At 50.7% G+C, this 13,264-nt stretch overlaps 1 protein-coding gene across 1 annotated transcript; it reads left to right on the plus strand.

Annotated features, from left to right (window-relative positions):
- Positions 1-10,694: 10,694 nt before the first annotated feature.
- COX6A1 (cytochrome c oxidase subunit 6A1) lies at positions 10,695-12,015 on the plus strand. Its single transcript, XM_082325346.1, has 3 exons — positions 10,695-10,830; positions 11,122-11,261; positions 11,751-12,015. Exons 1-3 carry the CDS (start codon positions 10,725-10,727, stop codon positions 11,835-11,837), a joined length of 333 nt encoding a protein of 110 aa, XP_082181472.1. The 5' UTR covers positions 10,695-10,724; the 3' UTR covers positions 11,838-12,015.
- The last annotated feature ends 1,249 nt before the right edge of the window (positions 12,016-13,264 follow it).

Here is a 13,264-nt window from a genome sequence, read left to right on the forward strand (position 1 = left end):
AAAAACAAATGTAAACTAATCCTGGCTTCCCATAAAAAATCCATCCACACCACATACTCCTCTGTGACGTTTCAACTGCTCAGTTCTGCGGTCAAGCTATGTCCCAAAAGAAGAAAGCAGGCGAGAGACAGTGGCATCCCATTTCCTACCTCCTCACTGGCGACGCGCGCCAGAAGCCCGCACTGGCGGATCTCGCAGGTATGTCTGCCAGTCCAAACTCCCAACCCTGCCTGCACCGGGAGGTAAAACATCCCGAGGCGACACAGCTCAAGTGGCAGGTAAGAACTATCTTCAGAAAAGGAGCTTGTCAAATCAACAAGGGCAAGACTAACCCTTTGGAAAAGGGTGACCGTGATTATCTTATTGAGTTACAACAGGAAAAATCAGAGACAGACACAGAGGGGAAGGGAAACGATGCGAGGTGAGCATCCCAGTAGTGTTCCCATGATGACACTGATATGCTGCTTAGATAGAGCTAGTCTGCCCTGCAAAGGCTGCGTGGCTACAGCAGAGAGCAATGGTCTACTGGAAAAAGAACATCTTTTATCAGTATCGATAAACATCTCCAGATTATGTAAGCTACTTTGGAAAAGAGTCGCATTTACAAGAGGAACGCGTAATTTTGCTGAGGTGGCCAGGGATATATTTTGTCTCCTTCTGTAGAGAGTGCTGAGTGTATACAGGACTGTTACTAAATGTGGTTCCTCTGCCAAGCAATTGTATTCCCGTACTTTGTATTTCCAGTGTGAAAACTCTAATGAAACATTTTAAACCAAAGCCGTTTCCTTGGAGCTGCCTCTGACCTTCTTTTCCTCCTCTCTCAGCCGAATCTCCCTGCCAGGATGAATTCAGACCTAATGTCTGCTCCTCCCACCAGGCTTTTGGATATGTGACAATATCCCAGTCACTGGGAGCTGTGCCTGCTGGTGTCCATTGTCTTGCGTCCAGTTTGGGAGAGGGCTTTGAAGGAAAAGCCCAGAATGAAGTTTATGAAGAGTCCAATGATTTACGGGAATGGCCAACCATGTAGCTACTTTCTGCACGCATCTATCAGCAACCTGTGAGTCCTTGGCAATTAACTCACAAGGCTCCGGCATGGGAAGAGTTCGAGGCTCGAGAACAGGCTTTTGAAAGTTAAAAAAAAAAAGTCTGAAATGAGGCACCAATCTCAAAATACTACGACCCTGTGCATCAGCTAGGGCTGTGGTAGGATACGGGGGGGGGGCGCCTACCAAGCTGCCCTGCAGAGCCTGTTCTGTTCCCTTGCTGCGTCCTGGCAGGCACAAAAAGGGGACGCACACCGACCAGAGGGGAGCTGCTGGCTGCGCCCTGGGGAACGCATCTGTTCCAGCAGTTCAGCGACGGGCACAGCGTGGATGTGCAGCCCGATCACGGCCACTGCTGAGTACAACCAAGCAACTACAGCACGACACCGAGGCCCCAGCGCAGTGAAAAGAGGTAATGCAGGGTCCAAGAAAGACGCTACTCGTCACAGAGATGCGGAGTAGGGTGCACTGCCCAGGTGGGACAGGGGATACAGATCGTCAGCCGGGTACAGCAACGTGCTGCTGATGCAAGGCCCTGGATAAACCAACGATGGTGCTCACAGTATGGTGGGGTACCAACAGAAGGAAGGCAAGTTATATGCCTTATTTGCAACCAGTCATAATCTGTGGGGACGTTATCTGGCCGTACCCCATAGTGCCATCCATGTCTCGCTTCCTATGATGTCATCTATACTGCCTGCCCCGCGTAGTTTAGGTACATGAACAAATGCACACTTGGTAGAAAGTAAAACCACTTTCTCTGTTAACATCTCCTGTAATCACACTGCAAATAGGGTGCAAAAACCCTTGCAGATATCTACCCAATTCCCACATTAAATCAGTACGTTACTTGACAAATGCTTTCATTTAAAGACCAGCTACCTGCTAGGAATTCACAACGAGGCTTGAGCCCTTTGTCTACAAACTCTTAACTTTTCTCCGTCTGCCCCCTGTCCCCCCTTCCATCAGTGTTCTGCAATTTGCCAGCCTCCTTTATGTCTCAGTTATGTCTGCACAATGCAGGGCAGGCAGACCCATGTGCCCGCAAACAGAAAAGCTCCTCCAGCTCACAATAACTCAGCAGGCTTCTGTGATTTTCAGAGACTGCATTACTGTGTGCCCATGTCTGCTGTCAAATTACTGCCTGGACACAGGCTCCATGGCTAACCTCAGCCTTACCCCAAACACGAAACTCTCCCCGAGCCCTCAGAAATATTCATCTTCTCTTGCAGCTCTTCTTACAAAGTGGTGTAAACCTGGCTGACGCTTCTAGGAAATAAAGAACACGCTTACCCCTCCAAAGATATATGATGATTTTACGTCCTCTTTCTGCAGCCTACTGAGAGTGGCTGTGCTCCCTATCACGCCTTTAAAACACACCAAAACAGATTCGAAGGGTGGACAGTCCTCCTGAGGTTTCTACAGGAAAATGGAGATAAACGCCACAAAAAAACAATCCTTCACACATAGCAGGGGTTGAAAAATAAAATCTAAACCTCAGTTCCTTTTCCTCTTTAGTGCAAGTTCTGGCAGTCCCAGGACTGTTCTAACTTCTAGCTGCTCATCATGGCTGTAACATCACAGCAGTGAGGAAAAACCCTGCGCACAGTTACTCCAACCTTAGCTGCCTTCCCCTGGAAACCCCGACCCTGCCCTACTCTACCTGAGGCTGAGGAAAGACAATAATAATAGGAAGCTGTTCCTACAGCTCCTACAAGGGAAACAGTTATTTCCATGTCCTGCCTTATTTTAAATACCTGCACACAGGAAAGACGGCACGCGTGGATCACACACAAAGCTGTAGCTGAGGCAAGATTTTCTCAAGTCAGATGTTACTGACTGCAATTGCTGTTGTCTGTTTCAACCTTCTCCTCGAGGTGTCTCCACCTCCCATTGCAATGTCACCGCAAAAGAAGTTCCCTGGTGGTCTGCAAAGAAGCAAAAGAGCAAATGGCCAGACCCAACGGACGTTGTTTATATAACAAAATTAATTCTAAATCAACAATTCAGAAAAGTAACATTGTTGCGTAAAAAGTAGACAAAAATAGTTGTTTCATTGACAGATGGTGCCACTAACAGCAACATTTTGCATATATAAAGCACTTTGTACCCCAAATCCTCAAAATGTTTTAGAAAAAAGAACACACCGCTATTCTTCAGTGTTTTAGAGAAAAAGTGAGGCATAAGGCATTCATAGGGCTTTGTCAAAGTAACGGACAGTTTACCACCAGAATGAAGAATAGAACCCAGGCTTTTTAATCCCTGTTACTCAGTTATGTGCGTTATTTTAAAGCAGCCCTTGGATTTACTCATTTTAGTGTAGGTTGGGTAAAAAGGAGCACTAAAGCAGAAAGAAACATGTGTTCTACATCTTAAAACAAGATTTTCCTTGTGGAATGGCAATAAGGATACCCTGCGGCCTTAGGTTTGCTATGCAGCCATAAAGCCTTCAGCCTCTTGACTGTGCCGGTAGCCAGGATCACCCCCAATCCATATTCTATGCCCAGTCCCTGCTGCGGGAGGCAAAGATAACAAAGGCTGTGACAGAACTCCATCAGGGAAGTCCTTTCGGGCCCCATTTCCATCAGCTCATAAAAGGAACAGCCTGGACCCACATGCTGGGCTCTGCTAAGGCTGCTCCAGGCTGCAGCTCTTCATTTGCAAAAGAAATGCCCCATTCATTTCTCTCTGACCTCTGCAGACACTTCAGACTGCTGACCTCATCTGCCGCTCCCGCGAGCTTCCTCAAACAGGTGCTCCCCGACTACAACCTCTGCCTTCCCAGGCCAGCTGAACTAACGCAGCCTCGACAGTCCCGTACCCGGGCTGCCGGGGGGCTGTTTGCGCACAGGCAGGGGAAGGTTCGGCCCTCAGAGCAGTTATTTCCTATCCAGAAAAGCAGAGGCCATAGGAAAAGGAGGTGCAGATGAGAGGAGGTAATTTTAACTGAGTCAACTGAAGTTTAAAAAAAAATATACTTGCTTGTGCGCGCGTGTGCACTTAACGCAGATCTCTTCCCTGCAACTACTGGCCGCTGCACGTTGCAGCTGCACTTCGTATTAGCGTGTGGTTGCACAAGCAAGGCCTGTGGATCCTGCAGAGAACCGCGTGGCTTGCGACTGGGGCGCTCCCGTCTACGCAGCAGGTTTCCAGATTCAGTTTTGTGTCGATGGATGAAAGGTGACAACGCTACTTCAGCAGGGGAATCCACAGGTGACAACGCTACTTCAGCAGGGGAATCCGGGTGCTTGCACCGTGCTCCAGGAAAAAGACACGTCTCCTCAGACATGCTCGTCACCCACGCTTACCTTGGCGTTCGCAGCCTTAGTACCAAGAGTTTCACCACCCATATTGACTTCTGTTCTTAACAGCCCCGTTCTAGGGAGAAGATTAGGCCGTTTCACAGCTGGGACAGGGTAATGAGTCTCTTGTCAAAGGTCACAAAGGCATTTGGTGGCTGAACTGGGAATTCAGTGCTGGTTTTAAGTCCAAGTTCAGAGCCCTGCTCACTGGACCGATCTCTACACAATAACGTTTTTCTACTTGGCAGAGAGATGGGAGCTTTCAGGTACGGCTGGAAGAACACTGAGGTCCTCAGATGGAGTCACAGATATATGCAGCACAGACTAACATAATTTTTCAATAAAAGCGGCATAAAAATAAAGCAAACTAGGTCAGTTCTTCCACTGGTCTCCAAAGAACACCCAATTATCAGAATGAACATAACCATCTTTAATAAGTAAGCCGGTTTGGAAGGTGAACTGTTTGTTACAAGCACCACTAAGACACCAGCTCTCGCTACTGGCAGAAGCGGCCTGTGAATCAGAGCCCCGCGTCTGATGCAAGAGAAACTTGGGCGTCTCAAGCTGCTTTCCCCAGCAGAGAACAACCCTATTAGTTTGAGAAAGTCCCCTGCCTGCTTTCTCTCTGAGTAATTAAGAGTGAAATCCTCCTCTCTGTGACCCCAACGCTCCCAGCCTAGGCTGATTTACACATGAAAGGAACCCTCTGAGGGGCTTTCTCCCTTTCACATTCACAACCAGGCAGGACCTATAAATAAAACCTTTCTGAAAACAGGAGCTTTCAAAAAGGTCTGTGTATGTGCGCAAATGTATACGAGAGAAAGGGAATGGATGTGTGCACTTGAGAATGCGTGTGTGTTTGCATGCATATGTGAAGAGCGGGTGAGAAGAACGTGCATTCATGCGCCAGCCCGCATGCAAACAAGCGTACTCGGAAAAGCGTCTACATGGAGGCGTGAGCGTGCACAGGTAGTCGGGAGCACTTACGGGAGCGAGGCGGCACGTCCAGGCGGATTTCCAGCGAGCACGGTTCCAGGGGACGTTCATCCAAGCCAGCTGAGTCACCCTAGAGTTACACGTGAAAAAAATGAGAGCAGATTTAGACCCAGTTGTGCATACGAGAGTACGCTTGTGGTGCACTTGCCCTCTACAAAGCGGTAAAGTACTTGCAGAACAAAACACGAGTGTCGTACGTTGCTTTGGATATAACGTGGGAGGTAACAGGATCAGGTGTCGGGGCATGTGTTCCTACGGCTTTGACAGAGGGTGGGATTTTTAAAAGGCTGCAGCTTCTCAGCAGCCTGGGACAGAGAGGAGAGCGTTGCGTTTTCCAGGGCTGTCATTGCTCAAAAGTGATTCTTACAGTTTGTTGGAACACAAAACCCCTCAACATTTGTAAAATAAACAGTGGGACTGATGCCACGAAGGTCAGAAAAATCAAAAAGACTACGACTGCCTTTACAGTAGCTTACGGACACAGAAACGCCCAGACAGGAATCTGTGCTCGCCCTGTTCACCCGTGTGTCCACGCAGCCAGGATATTTCCCCCTCCATGAGGCCCAAGGAGGACCCTACGCAGTCTCCAGGAAGCTGGCGGTTAGCGTGACCCTGCCCTAACACAAAACAGGTGACAGAGAGCCCCGAGCCAAGCCAGGACAGACCGCGGGGCTCTGTAACACAGGTACTGGTCTGTGAGTCTTTGCCCCCATAAGAGGAGGCTTTTTAAGACCTGGCTACAACGTGATAATTTGAGAACTGCAAACTATTTGACTCCACTACTCCTGACCAGCTGAATCGTTTGCTTACTGGAACTGCCTCCCTGCTCTACGCCAATGCCAGCAGCCGGGCTATTCGTGTGCTAGCATCGCCGGAGCTGCACCACTGCTTGGTGGGAGACTCCAGGGCGCGAGGCGGGGGGCCGGGAGGGCTGCTGCACCCTGCACCCTCCCGACGTCACCGCTGCTGATCGCAGCTCTTGGATCTCTCCCCCACCCAGTTCTTATACAAACATTCAGAAGCAGCAGGCAGGGAAAGGCACAAAGCGGGAGACGCCAGGAGCGCAAAGCCTCACAGACGCGCACAAAGCACAAAATGCCTCTTCTGCCAGTTCAAAAAACTCTTCCCAGCCACTTGCGCTAGGCAGGAGTGCGTGAGCAGGGATGCAGAGCTCCCCTCCCACTGAGCTCGCAGCTAAAGCCCTCCCCCAGTTCCCAGGGTCTTCAAATGAAGATTTGCATAGTACTTCCAGATCATTCCCGAGAGAAGGGACAATGGCTCTCTCACCGCCCTCTTCCCCCTCCCTCCTTCACTTAGGAAGCTGATAAAGCCCTGGTGGAAAGGGGAACAAAGGATTTACAGATGGCAGAGTATTGATTTCTGCAGTTGCAGGACTGCAGGGAGAAGATGAAGAACCCCCCAGAAACTCTGTGAAGTTTGAGACACGGGCGCCGTCTCTGCAGCACCAACCCCGCGTTCGTTCAGAGAGTATCTGACGGAGGAAACATTGCTATGGGAGAGGGACGAGCAGGCCCCTGAAAACTTGAAAATGCAGAGAGATGAGATTACAGTCTGAAGCCCCAGCGAGCACGTTTGTTGTTCCCAAACCTCCTAAACGGAGAGGCGCTTCCAGTGAAAGCAGTTTGCCACCAGGCGGGCCAGTCCGGCATTGCTCCGAGCGCCTTGGGCCCCAGCTGACGGCTTTTATAAATTGCATCTCATCAGCGATTCATGCTGTTATCCATGTCCTCTTCTCCCCACCATCCACCCCTGCAGCTAGGAAAAATAAGAAAAAAGAAAGGTGAAAGACGAGTCTTTGGAAAGCGGCCTTTGATTCTGAATTAGTGGAACCTCCCCACCTCAGCACTCACTAACTTTAGGGCCATTACCCGAAAGCCAACGCTTCCTGCCTCCACAAGCCTTTCTGTCCTTAGCACATATAAGCCCAAGCTTTATTTTGTGCTACAAATATTCTTTTTCAGCTTAGCGAGTCCACTCCCCCTCTGCTGAACACCAGCTCGCCGCAATCGTTCAGATTTTGCTAAGCTGAACAGCGATACGATCCAAAGGGTTCAAATCGGATGGTGCACGTCCCCGCTGCGTACCCACCAGGAGACGTTTGCTGGGGAGCCGAGTCGAGGCGTTCTGCCCTGCCTCCCACCCCCCGAAACCAGCTTTCTCAAAGCGACTGCCTACCAGCACTTTATTTTTTCCCCTTTTCCTTTTTCAGAGCTAACTTCGTAGCATTTCTGCACTCAGGAGGCCCCCAGGATGCCAGATCTTTTGGAAAAACGTTGAAACTTCCTCAAAACATTGGATCTAGGACCGTATTTTGAAAGGTGATAAGCTATTTTCTAAATCAAGCTATAGGCTTTGGAAAAACTCAGGTTAAGTCCCTTCTGCAAGGCAACAGTGCACACCAGCGAGCGCAAGAGGGGCTCCCACGCCACAGGTCAATAATCCAGAGCTACCGGGCCCGCGGCAGAGCCGGCTGTTCCTTCACCGGTATCTTCCCCACACCTTTGCAAAAAACACGCGCTGTCAGGATGAGCGCGATCATCCCAGTGACAATAACCATGACATATTGCGCAGTTAAACGTTTCATACAACTGTATCAAAACATTCTTCACAATACTTTTTAAAATGTCTAGGTTCCTTCAAATACCCATCTGTCTTATCTCAACGAGAAGGAATTTTTCACATGAATCTTCTGTGCCTTCTAGCAGTCACTCCCAATTTACACCACATTTAAAGAGGTGAATCGGACCCGTGAGACTCCCGACACACTAATGTGGAGCTGCATCGCAGCTGCTGGGATGACGCCGCCTAAGGAAGCCCCGCTTTAAAGCGGAGTAACTCAGACCGTAATGCAACTGCCACCGCGCTCAGGTTCAGGGCAGACCTGAACCCCGTTTTCAGTTGCTCTCCACGAGCCCCTTGGAGCTCCGTGGGTGGAAGAAGTGCTCGCAAGGAACTTGGAACCTGGGGCAGCCGTGCTGAGAGCTGCCACTACTACGTACTGCGCCCTGCGAGCATTTTCTTCTCTGAACGGCGTTTTCAAGACTGTCAGAAGAGCGAAGGTGCCGGGGAGAACGAGGGAGAAGCACACCTCGGCTGCCCTCAGCTCCTGCTGAACGCTTGCACGTTGTCTTCGGAGGCTACCGCAGCAAAACAAGCTCTTTTTATTTCAGAGAGCACCACCTGATGCTTCTTTCCTCATCCTAGACAGAAGTTTGCTTCTTGTTTTGCTGATCCTTTTTTGTTTTCCCTCCTTTGTAAACATCAGTGTCTGTTGCTTACGTACAGTTCTTTTTGCTACAAACAAGGGTAGTTTTGTTTACATAGCTCCTGCTATAAAAACAACACCGTAATTTGCTTTAGGATACAGAACTTAATCTTGGTTTCATCACTTAAATATTATACAAAATAATTCTTGCATCTCCTCCTGTTGCCAAGAAAAGTCACATGCAAATCCCTTTTTTAAAGTCTGATATGACATATCTCATAAGCGTGAATCCAAAGGATGCAGGTGGAGAAAGGGAAGATCTACCTCCAACGTGGACAAGGACTTCACGACACAACGTTCCCAGCCTCATTCAGCGTGCACACGGTGGAGCACACGGTCAGCTGCAGTGGTTTCAGGTCTGTCCTGTACAAAATGCATCAGGTCGAGGAGGACAGAAGAACACAACGCCACCAGGGAATAACTTCCCCTTTCAGTATGGAAGCAAGACTGTTCTTAAAATGATTTATTAAATGAAATAATATGAAAGCAAATTACTGGAAGAGGTAACTGTGATTTTAAAAATGAAGATAGTAACAAACTAAAGTACTTATTAACAGTTTACATTGCAAAGATACAGTAAACATAAACAACCGAGCAATATTTTTCTGCCAAGGTGTGTTTCACAACAGCCTTCCAAGATCCCGGCCACCTTACCATTCCTACGTGCTACGCAGTAAATTTGACACAAGCCCTGCTCCAAGTGAAAAAGGGAAAAGGAATCACACTCCCCAGCAGCAAACACAGCTCCCCGCCACCTCACAACCCTGCTGTAACAGCAACTCAGCCGCGCCACGCGCCTTGGTCCTGCCAACAGAAAAGCCATCGGTTTTGTGGGCCCAAGGCGAAACGCGAGCCCGTGCGGCACCATGTAGCAGCACAACCCCAAGGCAGGAGAGCCGGCTATACAAACAGAGCTCTTGCACTTCCCTTCAGCTCCTCTTCCGTTTGTCACAGATGCTTACTTCCTCCGGCAGAACCTCTTCCTTCTCCTTCCACAAATATAGCTCGTTAGGAAGAAAATACAACCCCTTCACCACCATTCGCTCACAGAGCGGACCTTGCCACCGTCCCGACAGCCCCGTTGCTCTGCTTTCCCGCTCCGTCCGCCTCGCCCGCCGCAGCAGCCCTCGCCTTACTGCGGGGTTTTAACTGTCTGAAAGCCTGCTCTCCATCTACACGGCTTCTACCAAAGGTCAGCCAACCATCAGGCTGCAATAAAGAATTATAATAAAATAGGATCTAGACGCTTGCAAATTAATTATGACTTTTCTTTTTTCCCCTGGAGATTTTATGTTTATTCAAGTGATGTTACTATTTCAGGAGAATCATCCCAGGAATCCCCAAAATTAAAAACACATCAGTGGTTACAGAAGTGCATTTCCTTAGTGACAAACATCTTTTTACTGTTATGATTGAAACAGTTTTCGTATCCCAGTGATAGGATTGGTCCCTCATGTGAAAAAGTCACTTGAACAGATATAACAAACACAATCCCTTCCCTGTTGTTGCATAGAAGGAACTTAAACACAGCTGCGCAATTGCTTCGCCGCCGGGGAATTCCAGGTGGGACGCCAGGGCTGCCTCCCAGGCGCCATCACTGAGCACAAGGGCTGCGGGACTCGCTCACAGGCACCCACCCGGCAGCCCTCCCTCCCCAGCCTCCCCTGGCCGCAACGCCGCAGATCGGCCTCTTTCCTTCTGCTCCCAGCGCTGCGTGGTCACAGGTCCCACCCCGCGCTGCCCTTCAGCGCCCCGCGGAAGCCAGCACAGCCCCGTGGAAGCCAGCACAGCCCCCCGTAGCCCCCTCCACCCCGAGGAGCCCGTCGGCCCCCTCACGCCCGGGACGCCCCCACACCGCAGCCCCTCGCAGCCCCGGCCCCAGCGCCTCAGCGCCAAAATGGCGCCCGTCCCCCCCCCCGCCCTTAAGGAGACACGGCCACGCCCCACGTGACTAAGGCGGCGCGTGCGCAGCCAGGCGGCCTCCGCCCGCGGCCGCTCAAGGTCAGGCTCGCGGCGGGCGGCGGCGCGCGCAGCTGCTGTGTCCCGCCCCCGCCGTCGGTTCCGGTTCCGGTGGCGCCCGCGGAGGCCGAGGCGATGGCGGCGCTCGGAAGGGTCTCCCGGCTGCTGCTCGGCGCCGCCGCCCCGCGCTCCCTGCCGGGCCGGAGCATGTCGGCCGCGGCCCACGAGGGCGCCGGCGGAGGTAACGGGGGCTCTCCGGGGGGCGAGGGCGCCGCCGGGGCCCTCGGGCGCCGCGCCGCCGACCTTGACAGCCGCCGCCCTTTGCGGCGGAACCGGGGCGCTCGGCAGGCGTGAGCCCGGGAGAGCTGCGGCTGCAGCCGTGAGCCGCGGTCCCCGCCGGGGCGGGGAGGGAGATCCGGGCCCCGGGGCCTAACGCCTCGTTAACGCGCTAATTGACCCAACGGGCTCGCGGGTCGCTGGGGCTAACGGAGGCGGCGAGCGTCGCGCTAACCCGTGTAACGCTCCCTGCTAGCCCGCCTGTGGAAGCTGCTGACCTTCGTGGTGGCCCTGCCCGGGGTTGGCGTTTGCATGCTGAACTGCTACCTGAAGGCGCAGCACGAGCACGAGCGGCCCGAGTTCGTTCCTTACGCTCACCTCCGCATCAGGACCAAGGTACGGCCAAGGCCCTCTCGTTCTCCCCATCGGAGATGCCTGCCTACGTGACCTTCTGCCTTTGTTTCCGAGGCGGCAGAAGTTTCTCGCAGCTCAGGCGAAGTGCCCGTGGCGTTCGCAGGCCTTCCCGCCCCCGAGTAATCCTGCTAACGTCTTGCTGAAAAACATTTCGGTCCTAGAGCTGCTGTACTTGCCTTAAACTAATGCAGATCTAAAAGCTAACAGGGGATCCCAAATTCTCAAATCTGGGGTCCTCACAGTCCAGCACAGCTGATGTTTAAGCAAGAGCAAAGACCTTGCTGTCTAGAGGGGCTGGCTCCCAGCTAAGGGAGACTTTTCCAGCTCTTGCTTCCTACGGGAACAGATGCCAACCTGCTTAACTCATCAGCCCGTTGAGCTGTGTGATGTTTGAGCCCCTACCGCTGTTGATTTCCTGCGCTGCAGATCGCTGTCAGCTGCCACCGGCTTGTTTCTTTTTTCTTTCAACAGCCTTTCCCCTGGGGTGACGGGAACAAAACTCTATTCCACAACCCCCACGTTAATGCCCTCCCAACCGGTTATGAAGACGAACAGTAAGATCCTGACCACAGCCAGAACTTTGGCTCTTCCCATCTTGGACCAGAAGGTTGTGTGGGAACCATCGCTTAGGGAACCATCATTTAAAAAACTCCACATTCCTTCCGTGATGAAGCCGAATGGCGTTGTGGCCTCTGTCTGTACTTGTGTAGAGGTCCTTTAAATAAACAACTCTGAACTTGAATTGAGGATCTGACTTTTTTGTTAATCTGAACCCTTAGAAGTTCTTTAGTTCGGTGTTAGCTGGAAGCATTGAGGATTCAGTGCTGGAGCAAAGGGGTTTGACTGCCTGAACGTCAATACCTGCTCCCGTATCTGGTAACGCTAGCGACAGGAACGCGTTCAGCACACGACATTACTCCATTTCATATTCTTCATGTCTGGTTTAATTGATCACTGTAAGCCCTCAGCTCGCAGCCAGATGAACAGGGATCAGGCTAATACTGTAGATTAAAATTATTAAAATTCAGTATACGCTGAAGCTATTGCAGTATTTATTAACAGCCATGAAGGCAATTTTCTCTTAGCCCCTCTGGGCGAGGCAGTGGCAGCAAAGACGTTTAACTAAGCCCTGTGTGCCTTCACAATGTGAATCTTCATTCAGCACTCGGATTTTCTGGTGTATCAGCACGTACGTTGCTCACAACTCTGCTTTCCATAAAGCTGCAGCCTGGTGGTACGAAGTCTCTCATACAGGTGTTACACATGAAAACACAGTTTTTGCTCCGCTGCGTACGTCTGCGTAGCGTATGCTGTGTCACTCGGAAGCTTCGTAACCTGGAAGAGCTTAATTATCTTCCACAGCTATCAGCCAGTTCTAAAGCCCCGAGTCTGTTCCAGCGCAATGTTAATTTTGAAGTTTTTCCTCTCTGCCAGTCAACCGTTTTCCAAATCCTCCTGCAACTTCTACATTTTTTTGCATAGTATGAAAGCGCAAGCTGTGTCTTAGCTGCCATTAATACTCTTTTTCCCAAAAGGAAGAACGCAGCAGCTGACTTGGCATCTTGCTGCCGAAAGGAGCGATGGATGGCAAGTGAGAATCTCAAAGCGGGATCTCACCCTTCCCCACGTTTCAATGCCATTTATTTCATCCACTTAGTAGTAAAATGACAGCTAAGACAAGCTTTTCTGTGTTAAAAGCACAGAACAAGGCACTAATGGACACAATAGTTTTAAAGTTAACTGACAAACTCGCACTACACTTATTCCTACATGAAGATCATAGAAAAGCAAACTGGTTGTATGTGCTACTCCTTAAAAAAAAAAAATAAGCCACATACTCAGCAGTCCACAAAATGCTATTTACCATGCTCTTACAGAGACCTTTCCCTTAGCTCACTATTTTTATTTATACCCGAGCGACCCAGCAGTTTAAGCGTCAACAGCTTGTTTTCCAAGTGCTGCGTTTAATCCCCGTGCTGCCGCTG

This window comes from Platalea leucorodia, assembly GCF_965183815.1.
Source record: "Platalea leucorodia genome assembly, chromosome: 12".
Taxonomy (NCBI): Eukaryota; Metazoa; Chordata; class Aves; order Pelecaniformes; family Threskiornithidae; genus Platalea; species Platalea leucorodia.

What these genes read in the sequence shown, in the direction of transcription:
- COX6A1 (XM_082325346.1), top strand. Translation starts at nt 10,725, where the DNA reads ATGGCGGCGCTCGGAAGGGTCTCCCGGCTGCTGCTCGGCGCCGCCGCC. An exon ending in CCACGAGGGCGCCGGCGGAG is followed by an intron (nt 10,831 to 11,121) that starts GTAACGGGGGCT and finishes GCTCCCTGCTAG; the next exon opens with CCCGCCTGTGGAAGCTGCTG. An exon ending in ACCTCCGCATCAGGACCAAG is followed by an intron (nt 11,262 to 11,750) that starts GTACGGCCAAGG and finishes TTCTTTCAACAG; the next exon opens with CCTTTCCCCTGGGGTGACGG.